Source organism: Cicer arietinum, chromosome 7 (genome assembly GCF_000331145.2).
Source record: "Cicer arietinum cultivar CDC Frontier isolate Library 1 chromosome 7, Cicar.CDCFrontier_v2.0, whole genome shotgun sequence".
Classification (NCBI taxonomy): Eukaryota; Viridiplantae; Streptophyta; class Magnoliopsida; order Fabales; family Fabaceae; genus Cicer; species Cicer arietinum.
The window spans coordinates 19,218,420-19,245,539 of NC_021166.2; the positions used below are offsets into that span (position 1 = coordinate 19,218,420).

A 27,120-nucleotide genomic window follows, 5' to 3' on the forward strand; every position below is an offset into this window, starting at 1 on the left:
AGAACTTCTGAAGAACTTCCAAAAGCTATAGATTATTTGAAGAAAGAGTTTGAGATGGAAGACTTGGGAAAGACAGTTTTGTCTAGGATTATAAATTGAGCTTTTGAATAATAGTTTTTTTGTGCACCAAGAAACGTATACGGCAAAAGTACTAAAATGTTTCTATATGGACAAATATCATTAGTCATGTATTCTGATGGTTATGATATCACTAGATGCGAATAAAGATTCTTTCAGACCTCGAGAAGAGGATCAAGAACTATTTGATCTTGAAGTAACATATATTAGTGCAATTGAACGCTAATGTATCTTGTTAATTACACATGTCCTGATATATTATTTTATGTCAATCTATTAACAAGATACAACTCTTCACCTACACGAAGACATTGGAATGACGTCAAACGTATACTTCGTTACCTACAATGAATGAGTCTGTTTTATCTCAAAGTACCCAAATTAGAATTGATTGGTTTTGTAGATGTAAGTTATTCGTGAGATCCTCGTATTAGTAGATCACAAATATGTTACCTTTTTACATGTGGTGCTACTACCAATTCATGAAAATATGTGAAACAAACCATAACAACAACATCATCAAATCATACAAAACTTTTAGCACTACATGAGGCAAGTCGAGAATGTGTTTGGTTGAGGTCTTTAATCCAACACATACAAGAGACTTGTGGTTTGTATTTCATAAGAATGAATGCAATGGAACAATTATTTATGAAGATACTATTGCATGAATTACTCAATTGAAAGAGAGGTACATTAAAGGAGATCAAACAAAATATATTTCTCCAAAAACAAAATTTGACTCATGCTCTTCAAAAGAGTGATAATATAAGCATTCAACAAATGTGCTCGTGTAATAATCTTGTAGACCTTTTCACAAAGTCACTTCTAAGTAGAACATTTGAGAAGCAGGTACGACTGATTGGTCTCTGTCGTCTCAGATATGATTGTTTGGTTGAAAGGGATAAATAAATATATTTTGCAATTCTCACAAAAGGATATTTTACTCTTTTTCCTTCACTAGTTTTTTTCCAACTGAAATAAAGTTTTAATCAAGCATATCCTCAGGAACATCCAAATGAAGTATTATGAATAATATTTATTAGTGGATGTTCCTTTATTGGTTTTCCATATATCCATAACTATCAATCATATAATTCTCATTAGTTGATGAATCAATTGGTGCCACTAATCATGTTTTTTCATATACCTATTTGTGTCTTATAAATAAAACTTACTTGGTTTTGTAAAACCACATTGGAGAAGAGAATAATACAAATATTTCAATTTCCTCTATTCTTATCTTTCTCTATTTTTGTTTATTTCTAATAAGAATGTTAGACCTATAGTTTAAAAAGAAAAAACATTAAATGATTAAAACTTTAACTTCTTTTTTTATTATATAATTTTTTATACTAAGTGTTTTTAATATATAATTTTTTATACTACATTTTTTTACTTATATAATTTTTTATGCTATAAAAATAAAATTTTGTTGTTCTGAAAATTTGATACCCCTAAACACATTCACGAACGACATTGAAGTCAATTGACCCTACCCTTTTATTTATACATACTTCAAGAAAATATTTTTTGTTCTGAAAAAATAAAACATGATTGTACATAACAATAAATCGTCTATACAAAATTTGAAATTATTAAAATTTTATAGTTGAATAGTGATATTTTTTTACATTAAAATTATTAAAATTTTATTTGTGATCTAATATATATTATATAAGATAAATTATATAATAATGTTTCGGCAAAAATAGTATTTTAAAGAATATTCATTATAAATAAATTAGTTATCATTTTGCAAAAAAAGAAATACAAGAAATAAATTATTTCCATAATTAGGATGACACAATTTTTTTAATTTGCTTACGACGCAAAAGTCTCAAGCGAGAATATGAAATGGAAGCAAAACAGATGTAATCAAAAGATTATTGTTATGTGTGAAGACGTAAATATGCATTACAGTGCCTTTTAAAATAAGTAACACCAATGATATATGCTTAAGATGCTCATTGTTTAGGTCATTAATTCATCTATCTAATAGAAACACTACAAAAAATAAAAAGAGTTTGCGACGGTTAAAAATATATTTGTGACGGTTGTAACCGCCGCAATTATACAATTGTGACGGTTTTATAACTGTCGTAGATTCGTGCGTCGCGAGGCTGTTCTGTAGTGTCATACTAAAATAATTTTAAAAAATTGTTTTTTATTATTTTGTAGTATTCTCACGTGTTTCAATTTAAATTGAATTTTTAGTCTTTTTTGTCTACTATATAATATTTGAACCGAACTTTTATATACTCTAAAAAAGAAACCTAAAACAAAAATAAAAGAAACCTAAAACAAAAATAATATTTGCTATTGTTTGATGTTACTACTACATGTTTGCAATGGCGAAGCTAGGCTAATTCTTTTTAGGTGGCCAATTTTTTAAAATTTTTTATATATAAACAAAGTAGTAAATGAGACACTTTGAAAGATTGAATTTCATCCATAATTAAATATATTATTGCTAACAATATCATTTTTAATATAAATAACTAAACTATTTGCAAGAAACTCATGTTCAAATTTATTTGAGTCATGTCTAGATAAATTTTATTGCTAAAAATATTTTATTTATTTTTGTAGTTGAGATTGAAAGTAGTGTCAAAACAATACATATAGATATATCACTCAAGTGATAATTTTTTACTTCTTGTATTTCAAATTTTATGACTACTAAACTTGTTTGGGGTAGTTAAATATATTTTATTGAGGTAGCTAACTATAAAACTATACTTATTTATTCTAACAAAATATTTATTTTGAGGTGGTGAAAGCTATCTCATGCCAATGGATTAGTGATATTTTCTTATATATATATGTGTTTATTGTAGTGTGATCATTTTTTTACGTGTTTGTCTTTGTAGTTATTTAAATTAAAATCATTGATAATTGATATTAAATTTATTTATTTTATTTTAAAAAATTAATATATAAAATTATATATATATATATATATTAATCATCTAAATCATGTTCAAATATATACGTATTATTACCTCATCTCTTAAAGGTATTTCCTTAACTAATTGTGATGGGAATGAAGGATTTGTCATTATAGATCCAGTTAGGGAACCATTATTCAAACTAGAGATGAAGTAAGATGTGGGAACAGAACCATCATAGGACTCAGCTTGCAGTGCCATATTTTGTTGGCTTGGACAAATTTTCTTGATGGTTAACTTTGAGTTCAGCTCATCAATACGATTCGTAAACTTGTCCATTCTATCATGTAAGGATGAAATTTGTTCCGAAAGTTGAGTGATGGCACCCTGCCAAGTATGGACTGCTAGAAAGTGATCAAAATTAAGAATAATGTTACAATTAAAATCGATAAAATAAAACGAGTTCACCGAATTTTCCAGTTTTGTTTCAGAATCTGAATTATTTTCTTCATGAAGTCTTTCATTGTTCAAAACGAATCCAGTTACTTCTGCTTGATTCTCATCGTTTTGTTTTGTACATGAATGTGATATATCACTGTTGAAGATGCACATTGGCCTTATTATTCATTAAATGCAGAGAAACTTTTTATTCAGCATATATACAAGATTTTTTTTAACCAAGATTTAACTCACATCACATCACAGATACAGCTGCTAACTATATTTGCATATATATTCTACAAAAGCTTCTTATCTTAACATTTAAAAAGTACAGTGAATATCTAATTAGATAGTATTTAGTTCTCTAAAGTGATAAGGTGATAAAATAAGAAAATCAATGATTAATATTATAACCACTCATAATTGGTTATGTATGTGCATATAATATCAATCATTGATTTTTTTATCAAAGGTTGAAATTACACTTTATTCTTTGAAATAAGTTGCTCACTTCATATGAGCTTAATCCAATTAGTTTAGAGAAATCAAATATTGGCCAAACACATACATAAGTTGGTCAAACAACACAAACTATCCAAATCTCATTGGTCAAAATGGTCTAGAAAAATAGACAATGGTTTCCACATCATCATAAACACCTGGGGTAATGTATGGTGGTTTATTTGAATTTTTGTAGATTAATGAAGTAAAATCAAAGTTAACAGCGGCACACAAGACAAGTGGATTAGAAGTGCCGATCACTCAGCTATAGATAAAACCTATAGACAAATTATCATTACTTGAATTGTACAGCGCTGCTAAGTATAGGTATAATTTTAAAGTTAATACACTGTTTCATCAAGTGAAATATGCAATTTTTTTAAAATTTGAATGAATGCGAAATTTTTTAGATACATCTTTTCTAAAACTTTAAATTTTTTTTCGAAATGTTAGATGAATATGAATTTCTGAAATGCAATTTTTCCAAATATTAAATTAATGTGAAACTTTCATCGTATAATTTAAATTTAAACTAGACTTTAAAATTAATCTTCTTTGATCAATTTTCTCATTTCTCCTTAGTTGTCTCGTGTGAGGAGAGTGTAAGAGTGTATATTTTTTAAGGTAAAACTTGAACATACTAAATAGTTCCTTGAGTGAGATTTACTTGGTGTGAGATTTCTAAAATGTTGAACATGACTAAATAACCAATTTTAAACAATAATACAACACTTAAACAATTTTATTTACCTTCACGATACAAATAAGAATTATAAAATTTAAGTCTAACTTTTAATTGAAACAAGTTTTATATAAGAAATAATATTTATAACCCAAAATATTATCACCGGAAGAAGTTGATTTGACCAACAAATATAATATCTCACTATAGACTTGTTGACAATTATTTTTTTAAAATAATAGAGACGAAATTTAGTTTTCCTATAAACAATAGAGTTGTATATATTTTTAGTAGTTTTTAGATGATATATAAAAAGTTTCTTAATATTAGTTTTTTGGTTTAATTATTGTTTTAGTCTTATTTTTACCAATTCACAAAATTAGTCCTCTTATTTTTAAATTTGATAGTTTTGTTTCTTCATTATGATTTTTTAACTAAAAAATGGAGATGTGTCTTGCTTTAAATAATTTAGTATATGATACGATGATGTATGATAATTAACACCCATGAAATCGCAATAAAATCTTCTAAAATCGTAACTTTCGACTTTAGAATTTTTTCTTTTTTGTAACTTAATTAATGACATATAAATAAGTAATGTCTCTAAAGAGTTCTATATCATAAAATTATATAACACATCATTTAAAATTTATCAAATCGTCGCTTTTATATAAAGAATCTAAGATAGGGACCAAAACTGTCTAGTTTTAAAATAAGGGATCAATTTTGTGAAACTGTGAAAATATATAGAGGAACCAAAACTGCGATTAAGCCTAATTGTTTAGATGATTTTTATTGCATTTCATAATGACATTTACAATGTGTTCAACATCATTTTCAAACATTTTAATAGTTACACCTAAATTAATTTTTTTTAACAACTCCCAAATGAAATTTATTTCAAACATAAATAAAATTATATAAAATTACATTATAAAATTGTTTATATATATATATATATCTAAAGATGTATCGTGTGAGAGGGATTTTAATATGAGATGGTGAAGGGATTAAATCTTGACTATACAACCATAAATTAATAATCATGATTGAAAATATCACATGACCAATTACAATAGTCACATGACTTTTTGTTTTATTCTTAATCATTCATATTTTGATCAATGGCTAAAACTCATTCCTCTCACAGTCTCATTATAAAAGCTCCTCATTCCACGAGCAAATTATCGAGTTGTGTCTCAAACTATTTTCGAGTTGGTTCGGTTTATTGTCAGCTCTATATGCAGGTAGAGTTGACAATCACGTTCCAATTTTATGATAATGTTAAGTTTACTTAACATTCATTTATCTTTTTAATTTTATAGATTAATATGTAATTCTATTATAAATTTTTTATCAATTTCTATTATATTTTCATCTTTTCAAATTAAACCAGAGATGTAAGTGATGAAAATTTGAAATTACGTATCTTGAAAAAGTGATCATTACATAATAGCAATAGGAACCAATGCAATGATCAAAGGTCATTTGATGACGTCTTTCGCAATAGTTTTTTTTTTTTTTTTTTGTCTTTTTAAATTTTACAAATTATGAAATTTGAGTCAAAAATAAATTATGATGGATACTTGATATACATTTTTCTACTCCAGTCATAATCATATTTCTCATATTAACTATTTTTCAATTCAATATCTTTCATTTAATCTTAACATCAGTAATGATACATATATTTTTTAATTATTTAGTTACCAATTTTATCATATATCAACATATACGTTGTTATCAACTTAATTAAATTTAAAAATCTCAATGTTTACCAATAGAAATGCAAAAGAATAAATTATGTAAAATTTTTAACATTATCAACAATTAGCGTGTGAAACATCAATTAGACAAATTGAGTTCTCTAAACTATTTTAAACAAACAAAGTCTTATCTAAATTGTAAATTAATTCAGCATTTTTGATATTTTAGAATTAAATAAGTTTTTAATTTATAAAATTTTAAAATTTTATTTTTAATCCTTGTAAAATTATCGTACAAATAGTTTTAGTGTATGCCAAAATGTTAATATATATTTTTTTAATGATTTTCTTTTTCGCATATATTTACAATATTCTAAAAATTTATTCAACAAATAATTAGTTTAAAATTTGATTTTTAGAGTATATATTTTCGTTACTTTTATCTTAGACTTTATAACATTTAAAAAATTCACATTTAAATTAGATTAAAAACTTATTCAACTCTTAATTTTATTTTTACATTTAAAACATATTATATAACTCTATCTAATTCCTCATTTCTTTAGTTGTTATTTCATCGATCCTATATAAACCCCCACAATAATTTACCACTCCTATTGCAATTCATAGTTCACAATTGTCAAGATGAAATTATTATATTTGTGTATAGATTTAAAAAGTTGTTATACATAGGATAGAAGATACAATTGCTCATGTATTTCATACTAATATATATATATTCAAACAAAGTAATTAAATGCAAATATTTAATAAATTTCACTTAAGAACGAATCATTAAGAATTCAAGTCCAAATCTTAGTTGTAATAATTTCTAACCAAACTTTTTTAACTTATTTGTTGAGTTATAGATTTCTAAGGTCCTATTTTTCTAAAAATGAAAAGGTTAAATAAAATAAAAAATAGACATTAAATTAAAATTAAAATGAAACTCTCTCGGTTAACTTATAAAAATAGCAGAATTTCACTAAATAGCAATATCTCCCTTCTGCTAAAACTCATAGATAAAAATATTTATTAAACAATAACTATTTCTATATTTAAAAAAACTAACTATAAATAAGCATGAAACCAATATGGCAACTATCAACTTCAAACTCATATCTATTACAAATCAAATTTTGAATTTCACAAAATTAAGTATTACTGGATTTTAAAAAGTGGGACTTAAATTGTGATATTCTTATAATTTTAAATAATATCTATAAAATATATATAGTAGTTTATAATAAGGTCTAATACAAATTTTCTCAATTATTCTCACAAAAATAGAGCTCGCTTGACAAAAATATAAATCTGTTTTTATAAATAAATAAATAACAATATAGACTTATTGAAAAATCATTAATGAATCTCTACCTATATAAATAAATTTTTTGAATTTAAATAAAAAACATTAAATGAATAATTATATGGGGACATAAATGATTAAATTTTTATTATCTCAATCGTTACAATTCCTAAACGAAAAGTTTGAAGAAATAACGATGATTTTCTTATTTACCACACCCAAATTAAAATAATCTCTTAATAAATTTAAATCATTTGTGAAATTTTAAATTTTTTAACATTCAATCACACAAATACATAATTCAGTTAAAATTTCCAAGTTTAATATCATACTCATCATTTTTATACCTAAAATCAATTTCATCAACAATCAAATTCAAAATCAATAGGTTAAAGTGTAAATTTTAGCAAGTAAGCATTAAATGAGTTTTTAAATTATAATTTTTTTATAAACTAAATTTGGTCTTTAATTAATGGGGAAGTTCTTGTAATCCCAGCTTAATCATCGAACAAAATCATGGCAAATACAACAACTCAATATTTCCAAAAAAAATTTCATATACGAGATACAAAATTATGTATTTTTTAATATATAAAACTTTATAATCATAATAAATTAAATTTAGTATATGTCAATAGTAAAAAGTATAATAATATTTATTTCCCAAAAATAAATGCTTAAAATAATTTATTAAAACATAATATAATATTCGTGTATAAAACTTGTGTCCAATAAAACCAAATTGATTAAAATAATAAATACCGGTAGCAATAATATGGATTTGAAAAAACAATTCCATAAAAAAATACTCTTTAAATAATGTAAATCAGTTTAAAAACTTTGTAATACATCAAGAAAAATTAATTTTATGAAAACAAATATTTCAAATTCAAAATGCCCAATAAATATTAAAAGAATACAAAATTAATAAATATCTTCACTGAATTTAAAAATAAAAAATTTCATTAATTTTTAAAATAAGAAATCTTATTTACAATAGTTTAAATGAGAAACATAATATGTATTCACAAGGAGGGAGCAAGAGATCACGCTCAAAATTTGAACAACTAACATGATTAGCATAAAGTTTCTTGACATAAATCAATATATGAATATAGGTCCAAAATTTAATGTATAAATAATTTATTTTGCATTTGGCACAGATTACACATTAATTACACATGATCTACTACTTAATTTCACCCTAATCCCGCCCAAAACCACTTAATTAACTTCAATTGCTATATTTAACAAATTGTGTACCATGATAATAAATAGGTTGCATATGTGCATAATACATATGCAGCTTTAATTTCAACAACACACAAATAATATCAATGCATACATGTAATAAATGTGTGTGCATAATGCATACACACTCTATGTCATGTCATTACACATTTCAATAACGTCTTATTTTGGACAAGGTTGACATGCATCTACGCAAAACTCTTGCGTTTGAATTTCCTTCTATGTAAGTTGGCAATATAAAAAAGATTAGATGAAGATAACTGTTGATGCTATTTATAATTTGTTAGGTTATATAATTATTGAAGTAATTACAATTTCAAATTTAATTTTTTTCAAAAACTAAAAATATTACTAGCACTCATAATTTACTCGTGCAATGCAATTATCTACAAGAATTAATCTCGTGTAAACAAACTCTTCATTAAGAAGATCCCCAAACAACCAATAGCCACTGCCACCATCATATGACTTCCACTGGAATCTGAAGAAGAAGAAGCTATACTCTTCGAGTCGGTCCTTGATTGATAAGGTTTCTCTTCCAAAGTGACACAGAAAAGATTATTCAAATTGTCCAATTGATGCATGATCTGACGTTGACCCCGTACAATACCTGATATCTGATGATTCACCAATATCATTAACAATAAAATTAATGCAGTAGCATCATGCAACCAAGTAGTAATTCACAAAGGTTATACAATTTTTGAGAAATTATATTTTGACATCAAATTTCAACATCAATTGAGATGTTAGACACAGTTCAAATATTTGGTTAATTACGTTTAGCTGATGGTTAGTGAATACAGCAAGGTGTTGAAACTTATTAACCGTCCTTTGAATGTAATTAACTACGATTTCGAACATCATTAACATGTTTCTCAGATGTTCAAATATATATATATAACTATTAATCATCCAAATTGTGTTCAAATATACATATTATTACCTCATCTCTTAAAGGTGTTTCCTTAACTAATTGTGATGGGAATGAAGGATTTGTCATTATAGATCCAGTTAGGGAACCATTATTCAAACTAGAGATGAAGTAAGATGTGGGAACAGAACCATCATAGGACTCGGCTTGCAGTGCCATATTTTGTTGGCTTGGACAAATTTTCTTGATGGTTAACTTTGAGTTCAGCTCATCAATACGATTCGTAAACTCGTCCATTCTATCATGTAAGGATGAAATTTGTTCGGAAAGTTGAGTGATGGCACCCTGCCAAGTACTAAAATATTATAGAAAAAATGCAGCTAAGAAGTGAACAAATCATTGTTGAAAGGACTGCTAGAAAGTGATCAAAATTAAGAATAATGTTACAATTAGAATCAATAAAATAAAACGAGCTCACCGAATTTTCCAGTTTGGTTTCAGAATCTGAATTATTTTCTTCATGGAGTCCTTGATTGTTTGAAACGAATCCAGTTACTTCGGCTTGATTTTCATCTTTTTGTTTTGTACATGAATGTGATATATCACTGTTGAAGATGCACATTGGCCTTATTATTCATTAAATGCAGAGAAACTTTTTATTCAGCATACAATTTTTTTTTAACCAAGATTTAACTCACATCACAGATACAGCTGCCAACTATATTTGCATATTCTACAAAAGCTTCTTATCTTAACATTTAAAAAGTAAAGTGAATATCTAATTAGATTGTATTTGGTCTTCTAAAGTGATAAGTAATAAGTTGATAAAATGAGCAAATGAATGGTTGATATTATAACCACTTATGATTGGTCGTGCATGTGCATATAATATCAACCATTGATTTGTTTATCGAGGGTTGATATTACTCACTTTATTCTCTGAAGTAAATTGCTCACCTTAGAGGAGCTTAATCCAATTAGTTCAGAGAAATCAAATCTTGGCCAGACACAAACATAAGTTGGTCAAACAACACAACTATCCAAAACTCATTGGTCAAAATGGTCTAAAAAAATAGGCAATGGTCTCCACATCATCATAAACAGCTACGGGTAAAGAAGTTAGTATTCACTCCGAAAATCAGAATGGGAGCACACTTAGAAGTAAATCAATGGTAGAATTGGACATTATGATTAGGGGAAGGATTAATTTTGTACTTACCAGAAACTAAGTGGAAAGAAGAAAATACCAAGGAATTAGACTCTTCGGGTTTCAAGCTTTGGTACACAGGTAAGACATGATCTAGAAATGATGTAGGTAACGTTAAAGATATAAACATTGGAAAAATGTTTTGAATTTCAAAATGTTAAAAAACAAATAGGATCTTGTGTGATGATTTAGAAGGCCTAGTTCAAAAAATAACAATAGGAGAAACGATTTTCTAAAGAATTGAACATAACAAAACAAAACCATTGAAATATGCTAGGGTGTGCGTGATTTTCCAGGAAATGGAAAACACAATTAGCAAATTCATTTGCACCCTACCAGTGAATGAAGTGACATTAAGAGCATTCAACGGGTTATACCGATTATTAAGCACCAAAGCTAGGATACAAAGTACCTTCGTGCTGGCTAAAGGTGGGGAAAAAAGGTAATATGAGAGTTGAACCAAATGAAATGCATTAAGGATACAGAGGGAAAGCTCTTATCCCCGAAATGTGATACAACTGAAAAGTTGAAAGCATTAAATATATAAAAGACAAGTTTCTAGTGATGTTTGATAAACTTAAAACACGAAAAAATCAAAACTACTCTTTCTACCTAACAAGTCAAAACGAAGGTAAAAGAAGCATTGAAAAGGATGAATAATGACAACATAGTTAGATCATATAATTTAGGTGTGGAAAGAGCTAGGAGGGCTGACTCACAAAGTTATTTATTCAGATATGAGGTCTAAGTGCATGGAAAATTGGTGAAGCAGAAGTACTTTAATCCTTATCTATAAAAACGAGGGTGGCATACAAACCTGTGCAAATTATAGGGTAATCAATCCAATGACTCTTATTGTAAAGCTATGAGAGAGAGTAATCGGACAAAGATCAAGACAAGAGACCCATGTCATGGAAAATCAATTTGGTTTTTCGCAAGAAGAACAACCGTGGAAGTGATACACTTGCGAAGCTACTATGAAGACTACCAGAGAGGAATCAGAAAGTAAAAAGAGATTTACATATGGTTTTCATTGATTTGGAAAAGATTTCCCATGGAGCTCCTAGTATAAGGCTTTCAAGAAAAAAGGACTCTGCATTGCCTACATTTGACACAACAAAGATATGTACAAGAGGCCAAGACTAGTGTGAGAATACAAAGTGGAGCCACAAAAGATTTTCTACACCAAAGGTCAACTTTGAGCCCTTATTTATATTGACTCTAGATGTGCAATATTGAACATATCCAAAAATTGATGTCATGGTACAAGTTTTCTTACTAATGATATAACCTAGCTACGAAACTGAGAAAATTTATGAAAAGAAAATGAAATGTTGATGTTGATACAAGCCTTAGGAGTATATAACTTTGAGATAGTAGAAGTAGAATAAATGGGATAAAATCTAGCAAGGGGGCACAAAAATTCAAACTTAGAGATTTACATTGGTTAGCATACCAAACCACAAGTCTCAAAATTTAAGTTTCTTATACAAAATGTCAATAATAGAATAGAATTTAAACAAGATGGATGAAATAGAGTGATGTTTCAGTTCACAATTATAAGACTTGCAATATTGTATAAGATCGAATGTTGAAAAGTAAAGAGTCAACAAAATAAGTAAACTCGGTGTTGCAATTATGAGAATGTTAGAATAGAGTAAACTCTCTAATTTTTATGAAAAATAATAAATATATATAAAGATGGAAAATATTCACCTTCTTATACGCTTATGTCTCATGGGAACCCCATCACTAGAAGTTCTAAAAAACACTTCTTTGGGGCTTGACACCAAATCAACATTAAGATTGAGCTTTGTCCTTAAATCATCTGGCATGGCCTGTGTGGAATAGTTAGAAAGAAAAATGCTGATAAAGGACTAGGAACAAGAAGACGAGAATATTTCATACCATTACAAGCTTTTCATGTTGAATTTGCTCAATGTAGGTACGAGGAACGTACGACCCTTCCAAACCCATTTGTTGTGCCATGTGCTTTACAACTAATCGATCTCTTCCTTGTACCTGTTTATCATTAAGCAATGTGTTATCAACCAAAAGAAAAAATATATATACAAACCAAAGAATAAATAAAAGTTTCAAATTGCAAATCACATCATGTCATGGAGCAATTTTCGAAACTGCATAAATCACGAATTTTTTTGCAACACAACGCCACAAAGGTTGCAACACAGGGTACAACGGCCACATTGGACCGCAACGTGCTCCAAGTTCTCATAGAAATTGTTCACCATTCTTTCTCTGTCATTCATTAGTAGATTTAGAGGTGATTTTAAACTGTTAAGGGGATTTTAAGATCATAGTGAGTCGATGATGAAGAAGAATATGTGTTTTGTTTGAGAAAAGTAGCAGATAATCAAATTGTTATCAGATGAGCTTAAAGCTAATGGTTGATAAAATAGATAATTGAATTTAAACTGACAAACTAGCTAATGACAGATGAACATATTTATATGATTGTTTTTATACAAATTATATTTTTATATACATTATTTATTTAAAATACATATCACTTTTACTACTAAATTTGTGATTTTAGGGCTACGAATAGGTTAATGCAGTAAGAGAAAAATTGGTACTCAAATTCGATATAAGTTATAGCACATAACAGATGAGACTTGCCACAATGCATATATAAAATAAGAACAGCTGCAATATATATTGCAACAGCCACAATGCTCGTAACTACAGTCACATATATGTGGCCGCAACTATTATTTGAAACCATGATGCTAAACCATAAAAGATACATGGAATGTGCACATAAACACCAAATCTAAAACAACAGAAAATTTTAAACAGATGAAAATCTGACTAAAGCATTTGAGAGTATGAAAATAGCATTATAGACGTATTCTAACATTACCTGAACATAATGTCGATCTAGTTGCTCAAGCCAATCTAGTTTAACACAAACCCTATCATCAGATAAGACATGGCTGCTTCTTTTAAGGATAGTTGCTATTGTGTATCCAAGGGCCATTAATCCACCAAGAAGACGCACACTGACCGCAAAAGTAATTCTTGGTGATATTACAAATGGATCATCAGTCACCCATTCCTACATTTTAACATATAAATTCCATAAAATATTCCCACTTCTTTTATTCATTTCCCTTGCCCTCTAAAAAACAAGGCCATTTACTTACTTTCATTGCAATCAACTATATAAGACTGATTTGTTAAACATCAATTTCTATTAAATATCTTAAATGATATCCTTGTAAGTAGATCTGTTATCATACGTTGAATGCATAACTATTCAGATTTTAAAATATAAAAAACTAAAGGAACCAAATTTGGATGAGGCAAACCTCAAACATGAGATTGTATTTCCCATCCTTATTTCTCATCCGTAAATATGATTGACAGCTCTCTGGATCTTCACCAGGTGGTAGAAGATATATGTCATAAGTCTGCTCAGTTGTTTCCTCTAAATCTTGGGAGAGAACGGCTTTAATTTGATCAACTGTTACATTCCTGAATGACTGGAACACATTAAAGCATCGATCACTAACTTAACTCTCATTATATAGCATCAACAATCACAATATATTTGTGTACTTACACTAACACAAGTATAACTAAAATAATTGTATGTGAGAACTAACTAACCTTTAATATGTAAGTAGGGCTTTGGAATCCAAAAAATGGATTAAACTTGTTGCATATTTTTATGTGTGCTGTTAGGAGATCTGGCTCAATATAAGCTTTGTACATTGGATATACCTGCAGAGGAAGAAAAAATTGAGCAATCGTGTAAGCAAGCACAAATCTATTCCAATAATTTAAAGACCAATGAATGAACGGAATAAAAATAAAGCACGCACTGTCTCAGAAATTTGATGAATAATTTCTTCAGGTTCTTGACCAGCACGTTGTATATCACGTATAACTCGTTTAATAAGATCGAGATGAATACCGCCTGTTACAGATACTCGAAGGTTGAGTAGAGGTCGCAATCTCTCACTCAAAGCATAAATGCCCTCTATGATCACAATGCGAGAACTCGGGACTTCAACCGTCCTGGAAATTAATCAAATACATTGCAATATAAAATTGAAGGTATACTAGCTATAAACTGAAGTAACGGAGTATTCCAAATCAATTGAAACAATTTTATATTTTAAATGGAAACTTCAGATTTTCTACCCCACATTGAACCCCAACTAATCAAAATTGTGTTGGTATACCAACTTAAGGATAAAGCTATCACAAAGCCTATGTTTCCTATTCATAAGAATTGCATTACAATTTTGTTTAACAGGAATTCTTGACATCTCATTTCAACTAAAGATATGGACAAAGCTGTCCTTATAATACTTAAACAACTCTTACCTTAGAGCTAGCTTTACGATGTTGAGTCAGGTCTAACTCAATTTCTAACATGATGTCAGATTAAAGGATTTGCTCGTGAACTTTAAGTGTTGCTTAGCTTACCCAAGAACTTGACTAATAACGAACAGCAAAATACAGAAACATAACACTCATGTCCAATTCAAAAGTTCTTTTCTATTATTTTGTTTCAAGAGACTTGTATATCTTTGCATTCTCAGGTTCCAAATTCATGGTCGTCATGAGTTAGGGTTATCCCAAATTATATAAGATGAATTAAGCTAAAGGATTCAGAGATATCTTAGGATTATTAACCTGTATCCTGTACGTGAACTGGATTTGAAATCATATACAGGAACTTGCACTGCCAATCCTGCCTTTAAATCGTGTACATTTCGGAGCAACGTTTCGTAGTCTATTAAGCGTGGATCTGCATAAAGAGACCTATGTCAAAATATCATAGAAACCAAAGTATGAAAGTGATATGATACTTTTATTAGGGAGAAGAAAAATAAGAGAATGAACCATATCATTTATGTATTCAGTCAGGCTGTGTAATATGCAGCTTGCCTTCTTACTATATGTAGAGCAATAGACACCTTGGATAAAGGTGTGTCTGACACGTGTTCAATGTCTGACATCAACACAGTTGGTTACATTCAATCACTTTTTTGTTTTTAAATTATTATCGGTGTAAGTGTTGTGTTTGGTGTTTGTGTTTGTGTCAGTTCTTCATAGCTTATAATGCAACACAAAAACAATATTAAAGAATCATAAAACAAAAGACAATAATGATTTACCATCAAAGTTTCCATCAACAATTCGACTAGTATCATTGTAATTGTCCAATGAAATGACTGCAATATCAGGCATAGAGTTGACTATCTTTTCAGCAAACACTGTCTTTCCAGCCCCTGAAGGACCTCCAACCCCAACCAATATCATTCCATCATTTTTCTGGGCCAACAGTTGGCATGCATGAAATACTATAAAAAAACCATTCTCAAATGATAGTTGGTCTTGGATTGGAGCAACCTCATAGCGTTCACAGTCTTTCCTTTTAACCAAGCGAACTTTATCTTTTAGGAGACCAAGATTTCTTTGATGTGAATCAGCTTCAAAGGTATCTTGTGCCATTGAAGGAATGCTGTTTCCTGCTAAATAAACCTACACAAAACAAAGAAAACTTGTTTAATTGATAAATAAGTAAATAAAGATATGACCTACAAATTTTTTCATTGTAATGTTCACAAACCAAAATATCATGACACTTGATGTCAGCAAAGTAGTAAAAGACTAAAAATGTGACTTTGTAACCTCAAGAGACGTAGTTTAAATTTCCTCGAGGATAGTTGTTAAATAACTACTAGTGTCACTTCCATAATAACAATTCCCTTAAATAAAAAAAAGAAAGATCCCGACACTTACACAGATCCATGACATCCCAAAAACTTTGGTCTAGCAATTACATAATGATATTGCTAGTGAAATGTTATATCAACTGCATAGAACTGTAGAAGGATAATATCAAATCTTTACATTATTGTAGAAAGATACTAAGTAGTATTGCTAAATCATGATAGTAGCCCAGGTATCCTTTTAAGGATTTAATTCATATCATTTTCAATGTAAAGATTTTGACACCGTAAATCAATTATAATCGTTAGAACATTAAAAATGTTTGACTTTACTCATAATCACCTCTAAAGTTATACATATGATTGGTTGTGATTTGTTGACAGTGTATTAAAATTAAAATCTTTTTAAAATTCTCATAAAAATGCATTATAGTCCACAAAATTCAAAAAGAAAGTGGCCTACTTTATAGTGAAACATGCTCTTTGAAAATATAAGGCTTTATGTTTCAAAATTACATGCAATGCAAATTATTACCATAACTTGCACACAATAAGAGGATGCTTTCTAATCTAGGGGTTAAGTGAATAAAGCCTGGGCGATACCAAAGTTTCCACTCTTGACTCTTGAGTCAACTCTTCCTAAAACTAGAGAATAGAGATTCATCCATAAATCAAATAATAAACTAATGACTATTTATGTCTATAAACTAGTATTAGAGCCGGTTCGGATCAATTGATCAATTTAACAAGAAGCACTTCTGAAAAAACATATATTAAAAAAATTTCATAATAATTATGAATGACTGTGTTAAACAATAGCAGCATCTTAAATTGGAGATGATTGTGGCCGTGGGTAACGGCACGATTTGGTTCCGTCGCTGCTGTAAGACATGTTCACAGTTGACATTGATACTTCAAAACCTAGAAATTTAGAACCATAATTTTAAGGAATTTGGGGAAAACAATTTTAGTTGGGGATGAATGGAAACCCTAATTTCATAGAATGTTGGAGAAAGTGACTAATAGCCACATCAAATTCCAATTATACACGTCCCATGTTTTTCATGGTATTAAGTCAAGACTTCACAAAAGGGAGCAATTAATCGTAAGTCGTAACGTCACTATCGTAAGAGACCAAATTAAAACTTAAAATACCTAACGAATCAATCAATTTGGAATTAAGCCTAATTTGTTTCATGAGCTCTCTCATTATATTTAGATATCCATAAACATCTTATATACAACACGATCCTAAAATGTAATAATTTGATTAAAAGATAAATAATAATGTAACTACATTAAGAGCAATAATGCCTAAAATAATAACATCGTTCATTAAGACATTCAAGAGAGAATAAGAAAAGAGAATGTGAAGAAAAAAGGATCAATACAACAAAGCACATTGGTGATTATGAGAGAACTCACACACCTAAATGAACAACAACAACAACAACCCTGAAGAAGAATTGTGATTTATGAAGAAAAAAGGGATAAAGAGATAATAACAGAAGGCTGAAAATATGGAATGTTTAAAGTACACGTGATTTAAAATCCAACTGCTTAATTTGTGCGTGGAGAGCAAGTTAGTATTAATTAGATTGATTCATTCTACTTAACTCATTCATTCTAAGCTGCATGCATCTTCTTATCAAAAATTTACCTTTTTTTATTTTGGAAAATTATAGGGATTTGAATTTTTTAAAGTGAATATTTTTATTTAAAAATAAATCACTTCTTTTTTTTATTTTAATCATCTCATATATATTTAAAAGTGACATAAAAAAACTATTAAATAAATAAAATGAAATATTTTATTTAAAATCTGATCATTAAATTTGTGTCACTTGTGCGATAGTACATTAAATCTGATCATTAAACATATAAAATACTAAAGACGTGTGTCACTCGTGCGATAGTACATTAAATTTGTTAGGGTTGTTTCTCTTCTCTATAATCATTTTTTTAATCAAAAGAATGGTGCAAATATAACTAAATTTTTATTATCTTCTTTCTCTACATCTTTATCATCTTCATCCAAGTGAACAGTACGTGCCTTTTTTTAACCTCGTTCTTTCATTCTTCAATTTGTTACAAATTGATAAGAACAAACAAAACAACTCCTTCAAATAGCAAATAATGTGGATCAATTTTAAATTTTATGTTAGATTCCCATCTAGAAAATTGGTTGTAACATCTATGTATTTAAAATAATCTTTAATACAAAATAATAATAATAATAATAATAATAATAATAATAATAATAATAATAATCTATAATTTAAATTATTTTAAATTTAATTTTTTTAGTTATTTCTAATTTATAATTTTAGAATGTTACATATATCACACTACTGTCTATTTATTTTTCTCTCAAAATATCAATAAGGTCTATAGATGTCCATTAATAATTTTTCTTTTGTCAAAAAGTATATATATATATATATACTACGCCAAAAATGACATTTTATAGCGCGTCTTTTATAGCGCTTATTAAATACAAGCGCTGTTGTATGATATTTTAAAAATAACGGAGGACACAACAGCGCTTTTTTGACAAGCGCTGTAAAAGACTTTGATTTCACATAATTAAAGGACCTATTAGAGCGCTTTTTGGAAAAGCGCTGTAAAAAGGTTTTTAAAAAAAAATGAGGTCTTTTACAGCGCTTTTGGACAAGCACTTTAAAAAGTCTGTAAAAAAACGCTGTAATAGACTTTCAAAAAATCAAATAAGAAGGTCTTTTACAGCGCTCTTTAAAAAAGCGCTGTAATAGGCTTTTAAAAGTAAAATAAGGAGGTCTTTTACAGCGCTCTTTACAAAAAGCACTGTAATAGGCTTTTAAAAAATAAAATAACAAGGTCTTTTACAGCGCTTTTTAAAAAAAGCGTTGTAATAGGCTTTTAAAAAATAAAATATAACAGTAAATCGCTTCAGTTTCCTCTTTATTACATAAACTTCACTACACTTCAGTGTCCTTCTCCTCTTCATTATCCTTCTCATTGCGAACCCTAATGTCCTACGAACCATATTGTTAACCATTTCCATTGCAAATCATCTCCATATTTGTTACTATCCCTACGAACATTATTACATACTCTTCTCAATGAGAACCCTACTCTGTCCTACGAACCGTTCGTATTTCTGCGCATTCTCGCTGTTTCTTCTTAAACGAAACCGTAACCCTATGAACTCTACGTATTTCTTTTCACTCTTCAGGTATTGTATTCATTTATTCATTTATTTCTTATATATATAATGTGTCTGTTAATGCTAATAATCACATTTATTTGATAGTGTTTTACAAGTTTTTCGAGCTCAAATGGGTGCTACAGTGTCGAAGCAAAAATCAAATAAATCACATGGATTCTAATAAAGGTTTGAAATGTATGGCTTTAAAATTTCATTAACAATCAATCCACAAATATTTATTGACTTATATGTTTTATTTTATAGTGCTCTCGTCAAACTAACAACATAGACTACGGATATTGTATATTACGATTTATGAAGGAGATTGTTGTTATAATCCCATAAAGAGATCTAATTGAAATAAAGGAATGCATATTACAGCGCTTTTTTTAAAAAGCGCTGTAAAACTAATACAACAATCAGCGCATTTTTAGAAGAGATTTACAACGTTTTTTTTATTTTAAAGAGCGCTGTTGTATCTTTTTACAGCGCTTAATTTTTTGAAAAAGCCTGTAAATGGCTTAAAAAAAGCACTGTAAAATACCATTTTTGGCGTAGTGATATTTTGCCTAGGAAGTGAACATTTAAAGTTGCGAGTGCTTATTTATAAAATCGCCTAGGCAAGACGCCACGTTGGTAGATATATCTCAAAGCATCAATTCTGTTTTTTAGATTCATCCATAATATACCGTATTGAACCAATTTTAAACATATTTATATTACCTTATTGTATGACCATGCATGGTTTTAGTCGACTAGTCGTAGTCATTGAATGGAATCAACAATAAATGGAAAATGATCAATTAATTCCTCAAAGTTGTTATTTACATATGAACATGTTAAACATATTTTCTAACCTTCTCCCGTAAGTTGGAACATATATGTTACATGAACCAAATTTATTGCAAACGTGGTCTATTTCAGCGTCATGGGTAGATTTAGTAAACATGTCATCTAGTTTATAAAAAAATTGACAAAAACTTTCATGACATTAGTTGAGACACTAAAAAAGTTTTTATTCTTTTTGATAGATGAAACATTTAAAACGTATTAAGAAAGAGAATAAGAGAATTGAAAAAATCAATTGTTATTCTACGAACAAAAATAGTTAAAGTCTTAATATTTTTAGTATAAATAGAACTCATGCAACACCTTAAAATAATTTAGAAATATTATACTGTTCTTTATGTCAGTTAATTTTGTAATATGTTATCAACATCATTATCTAGTATACGAATGATGGAAAAAATTCTTAAAACTTATATTACAAGAATATTTCTTCTTTTCAATATCTATTAATCTAATTATAATTTTATTGCTATATTTTCCAAAAAAAATTTTCATATCAGTTATTTCCACTCTTATATATTTTGTTGAAATTTTTTTGTCTTTCTATAATTATAATATATTTCTTTGTTTAATATTGTTAAATGAACATTAAAAGCATCTTTTAAACAGTGTCTAAATACTAATTTTTTTTATCATTTTTTACGATGATAATTTGAGGTCTAAGTATCAAGAACTAAAATTTAAAATTAAAGCATCCATCAAGAATTAGTGGAAAAAAAATGAATTTTCTATTATGAAAATCATATGTGATATAATTACTGAGTAACTAAAAAAATTAATATTAAAGTATCACAAATGATTGTTTAAAATAATATTTTTAGGTATATTTTGTGTTGTATAGTTTTTCAAAAATAAATAAATATCACAGAGATGTGTTGAATTTGTGAAGAACTACCGAATAATAAGTATGTTTAGGAAAAAATTGAAAAATATTTCAAGAATAATGTGAAAGATTAGTGATATCTATTATTAGAAAACAATTATGAAAAAAATTGAATCACTACTGATTCGAGATATGATCGTAGGTTACTAAACATAAAAAATCTATAGAATCTGTGTAGTAGGGTTTGATGTAAATATCACAAAGATTAACAATTTGATAAGTTTAAATAGAGCCACAAAGGTTAACAAACTTGATTAGTTTAAAGTGAATTCTCAAGAATTACTCTTGAAGAGCAAACTTCACAATCAATATGGTCTCCAATATCTCTTTTCATTAAGTAGGTGTTTGCCTTTTGTACCGGCACCACCTTACAATTTCTTTAATTTTGTCCTAATTCAAATTTTTACAATTAAATCTAAATATTCTTATTAATGTAGAATAGAAATTCCATTTGATTTGATTTGTTCTATGCAATTAACTAAGATATACATACTTTAATTCATTCATATATATATATAGTTGGAGGTTTGCATGCATGTTTTTATAGGATATACGTATTACTTATTTTAATGAAAATTTTATTTTATTTTTATGAAAAATTATATGCCATGTTACTAATATATGAGTGAATTTTATGGATTTAAATTTTCTAAATTGAATAATTTAATTTAAAGGTAAGTCACATCTTATTTCTCATATATATTTAAAAGTGACGCATAAAAAAAAAAACACTATTGAAAAATATAGAAAAGTATTTGTCAATGATAAATATATTAAAAAATATAGGACAAATATTCATCAGTGATACAAATCACTACGCGAAAAAACGGCTTTTACAGCGCTTTTTTTAAGCCATTTACAGCGCTTTTTCAAAAAAATAAGCGCTGTGGAAACGAGCGCTGTAAATGATACAACAGCGCTTTTATAAAAGCGCTATAAAACATGTAAATACAACGCGCGCTTGTTATGCACATTTTACAGCGCTTCTTCACAAAAAGCGCTGTAATATGCACCCCGTCATATGAGTTATGGGTGTGCATATTACAGCGCTTTCTCACAAAAGCGCTGTAATATGCCCACCCATAATTTCATATATGGGCGTACATATTACAGCGCTTTCTCGAAAAAGCGCTGTAATATGCACCCCGTCATATGAGTTATGGGTGTACATATTACAGCGCTTTCTCGAAAAAATTATGGATCAATTATTTGTCATTAATACATAAAAAAAATACAAATAAATATTAAAAAAATATAAGACAAATATTTGTCATTGATAAATATAAAAAAAAATATATTGGAAAAATATTTGTAATACATAAAAAAAACGCGAGACAAATATTTGTCAGTGATAATATAAAAAATAACAAAACAAATTTTTCTACCTTCACTTCCCTTTTTCCTAATCACACCCCTCAAATTTAAAAAAATAAAATAAAATACTCCAAATATTATTGCTTATTTATTACATTCTTTAAATCGTAACCTCTATTTTTATCTTCATTTTCAACCATAACCTATCTTTCTATCTTTATCTTCTACCTCACATTCATATTCATTATTTTCTCTCACACCTTCTTATCATTCTTCCTCCATTTTCAACAACTTCAACAATTTTCATTGTTTTTTTGTAATATTTAGTTGAGGTTATGTGATTGAAACTGATTTTGGTGAAAATGAAACTCATCTGGTCAATTGGTTTTGTTTACGCAAACTGAGTATGTCCAGAAACATACGTGAACTGAGTTTAGGTACGTAAACTCAGTTTGTGTACATGAACTCAATTTGCCCAAACACTACAAGAAAATAAGGAATTTGTGAGGGCCAAAAGCCTTCACAAAGGGCAAATAGCAGCCACAAATGGGCTATTTGTGGCCGCCTTAGGTAGCCACAAATAAGTTGGTCACAAACTTTTGTGAGGGCTTTTGCAGCCACAAAGTTTGTAAAACACGTTGCCATTTATGAGGGTCTTTGCAGCCACAAAAGGCTGCCTTTGTGAGGGCTCAGGCCGCCACAAAGGACAGGCTGATTTTAAAAAATTCAGCATTTGTGAGGGCCCAGGCCGCCACAAATACTTCCCTTTGTGAGGGTTTAGGCCGCCACAAAATATTAAATATATTAAAAAATTAATTTTTTAAATTCAAAATTAATACTTTATTATAATATTATATATAATAAATTAATATGAATATAAATTGAAAATTTAAATTTAAATTACAATTAAATTTAAATTTAAATTAAATTTAAAATATAATATCAATATAAAATAAATTTAATATATAATAAACTAATCTGAATATAAATTAAACATTTAAATTAAAAATATAATATTACAATTTAATTATCATTTAAATTATATTTATAATTAAAGATTAATTTAAATTAATAATAAATTAAAATTAAAATTAAACTAGATTAATTTAAATTAAATTAAAATTAAAATTAAATTAAAATTAAATTTAAAAATTAAAATAAATATTATATATAAAAATATAATATTAATAATAATTAAAGTAATTACTACCAACCCAAATAAATGAAAATCAATAAAGTAATATAGTTTAAAAAAAATAGTTATATTAAAATCAATAAATTTTACTTTATATATCAATTAGGGGAGCATTAATTAATTTGCAAACAATATAATAAATTAGTATCAAGACTAGTATAATTATATAAACCGAAATAAAATTTTAAATGATGTTTTTTTAATAATCAAGACTAACAAAAAATATCAAGACTAACAATCAATAAACTATATTAATATGTATCAAGACTTATAACCAAAAATAATAATATCATCAATTTTAATAATGTTTTTTAAAAAAATAGTTATATTAAAATCAATAAGTTTTACATGTATTTGAAACTTTTATTTATCATATATTATGTTAACAACATAATTTCTATTTTTTTTTATAAATAAATCTATAATAACACATATTACTAATCTATATTTTAAAAATAATATTAATATATTTATAATATCACATATATATTTACTAATCTAAATTTAAAATGTATAAAATACTAACTTGATGCCGGGTAGTGTCTGACTTGAAGCTTTACGTACATAGCTTAGAACTCTTCGAAGTAATTAACAATCATTGTCAAAATAAAAATTCAATAATATTAATTACATAAATAACTTCAAATCAAAAATAAAATTAAAAATAAAAAACTAAATATATAATATAATATAAACTTACCAAAAAGCTAAATATATAATATAATATAAACTTACCAAAATTGAAGCAACGTTGGAGGAATATTTTTTGTAGAGAGAAGGTGGAGAGAAAATTTAGAAGGGGGGTTTAGAGAGAAGTTAGAAGTGAAAAATGATAAGAGGAGTGGAGTAATATATATAGAATTTGGTTGATCCTTTGTGGCCGCCAAAGCAGCCACAAAATGTAACAGGTATAAAACTTTGTGGTGGCCTGGGCGGCCAAAAAATGCCACGTAACTTTTATTTTTTTGTGGCGGCCTTTGCAGCCATAAAATGCAAAGGCTCAGGCTTTTGTGGCGGCCTTTGCAGCCACAAAGTGTAACGTCCCTTCAGGCATTTGTGGCGGCCTTTACCCTCACAAAATTTAGATTTTGTGGCTGTTAAAGCCCTCACAAAAATCTTAAAAATTTAGGTGGATTTTGTGGCTGCCTAAGCCCACACAAATAAAGACCAATTTCAATTTTTGTATTTGTGAGGGCTTTTTCGGTCACTAATTTGTGAGGGTTTTTTTCGGTCACAAAATATTTGTAAAATTGGCCACAAATTAAGGTTTTTCTTGTAGTGAAAAACATACGTGAACTGAGTTTGCGTAGTAAACTCAGTTTGCCTAGGATCTATGTGAACTGAGCATAGTCGGAAACATACTTGAACTGAGTTCACATACGTGAACTTTGTCTTCCCAAAAAATATGTGAACTCAGTTTGCGTACGTGAACTCAATTTGCGTACGTGAACTTAGTGCACGTATGTTTCTGGACAGACTGAGTTCATGTCTGTTTTTGGACAGACTAAGTTCGCGTACGCAATATGAGTTCAGGTATGCAAATGGAGTTCACGTATGTTTCTGGACACACTGATGTAAATGGGAGCCAATGAAGATGTCGAAGTTGTTAAAAATAGAGGAAGAATGATAAGGAGGTGTGAGAGAAAATGATGAATACAAATGTGAAGTAGAAAATGAAGATAGAAAGAGAGGTTAGGATTAACGATGAAGATAGAAATAGAGGTTATGGTTTAATGAATGTAATAAATAAGCAAATGTATTTTGAGTATTTTGTTTTTTTTTTAAATTTGAGGAGTGTGGTTAGGAAAAAAAAAAGGAGGTGTGGATAGCAAAATTAGTGTACTTTTTATAAAAATTCTAAAAATGGTAACCTTATGCGTGTATATAGATTTAAAGGATCAATTCAAGAAAGAAAAAAAAAACTGAAACGACTTATACCGGAGAAAAAAAAGTCAAATTTAATGGATGGCAGGTATATTTTTCTTAAGGTGGAATTTAACATTCATAAGTAATAAACTTCTCCATGATACACTTCTTGACTTTTACTTGGTATAAAGAGTTAAACAAGTTAATGTTAATTTATGTTTTCACTCTAAATAATGAAATAATTTAAATTAACCATTTCAAAAAGATAAATACTATTTTTAACATTTAATATTTTTCCCTACTTTTTTTCTATATGTATCCCCTTTAATATGTGTTTAATAACATAACTATCATATTTAATTTATAATAGTCTCACTCTAAAAATTCCATCTATTATTCTCCTCATTAATTTATAATAGTCTCACTCTAAAAACTCCCTCTTCTTCTCCTCATCCCACCACCCCTAATCCCAATCAACCCCATCCCCCTTTCCATCCACCCAATGCAAACTCAGAGAAAAAACACCTTTAAACATATCTCTGATCCCTCTTTTTTGTGGTTTTGGAATAAACAGTTTTATGGAAGAAGATGAATTTGAGTGAAGAAGACAAACAAAAAGATGAACCTTACATTAATTTTAGATCTTTACATTCTTCTTTTTTTCAAATTACTTTTCTAAGAGAATGCTGAGTCATAAAAAAGTTACTATAATTATGTTTAAATTAATATCAAAATAAGTAAAGAGGTCACTTTGTAAATTAAAAAATCAAATGGTCAATTTTAAGTTCCATCATTATAATTATATGTTTTTTAGCTAGGTCAATGTTTAAATAATAAAAATTTAAAAATATATGGACTACTCAAGTTGATTATCTTAAATCTTCATCATTCATATTTTTTTCTACTAAATCAATGGTTTACAACTTCATTGGTGTGTGATGACAAGTAAGGATGACAACATAACTCGCACCTACGGGTATCCGTATGAATCTGCTTGATTTGGGTGGAGAAAATCTACTTTAATTGAGTGTCGGTGCGAACTTTTTCCAAAATTAAAATTCGGATACGGGGAAAGATTTGGAGTAGTGATATCCATTTGCAACCGAACCCGTCCTACAAGTAATATTATTGTAATTTTTAAATTTCATATACATATATACATATTATATATATAT

At 28.0% G+C, this 27,120-nt stretch overlaps 1 protein-coding gene across 6 annotated transcripts; it reads right to left on the minus strand.

Moving 5' to 3' along the window:
* Positions 1-9,110: 9,110 nt before the first annotated feature.
* LOC101509670 (inorganic pyrophosphatase TTM2-like) lies at positions 9,111-18,229 on the minus strand. 6 transcript variants are annotated; one of them, XM_004509520.4, is made up of 12 exons: positions 18,081-18,229; positions 16,094-16,460; positions 15,609-15,723; positions 14,789-14,984; positions 14,574-14,687; positions 14,273-14,446; positions 13,825-14,019; positions 12,849-12,962; positions 12,657-12,778; positions 10,212-10,338; positions 9,806-10,078; positions 9,111-9,476 (listed from the first exon to the last, which is right to left on the minus strand). In XM_004509520.4, the coding sequence occupies exons 2-12, from the start codon at positions 16,428-16,430 to the stop codon at positions 9,255-9,257; spliced, it is 1,989 nt and encodes a 662-aa protein (XP_004509577.1). In that variant the 5' UTR covers positions 16,431-16,460; positions 18,081-18,229; the 3' UTR covers positions 9,111-9,254. The 6 variants fall into 6 exon arrangements, with proteins under 6 accessions (XP_004509577.1, XP_004509576.1, XP_073226746.1 ...); XM_004509519.4 differs by lacking the exon at positions 18,081-18,229 and adding an exon at positions 16,722-17,861; XM_073370644.1 differs by lacking the exon at positions 18,081-18,229 and adding an exon at positions 16,722-17,868 and having other exon boundaries at positions 9,279-9,469.
* Between the last annotated feature and the right edge of the window lie 8,891 nt (positions 18,230-27,120).

Coding starts and splice junctions, on each gene's coding strand:
- LOC101509670 (XM_004509519.4), bottom strand. Junction 14,447..14,573: donor GCCCTACTTACATATTAAAG/GTTAGTTAGTTC, acceptor AATGTGTTCCAG/TCATTCAGGAATGTAACAGT. Junction 12,779..12,848: donor AACATGAAAAGCTTGTAATG/GTATGAAATATT, acceptor TATTCCACACAG/GCCATGCCAGATGATTTAAG.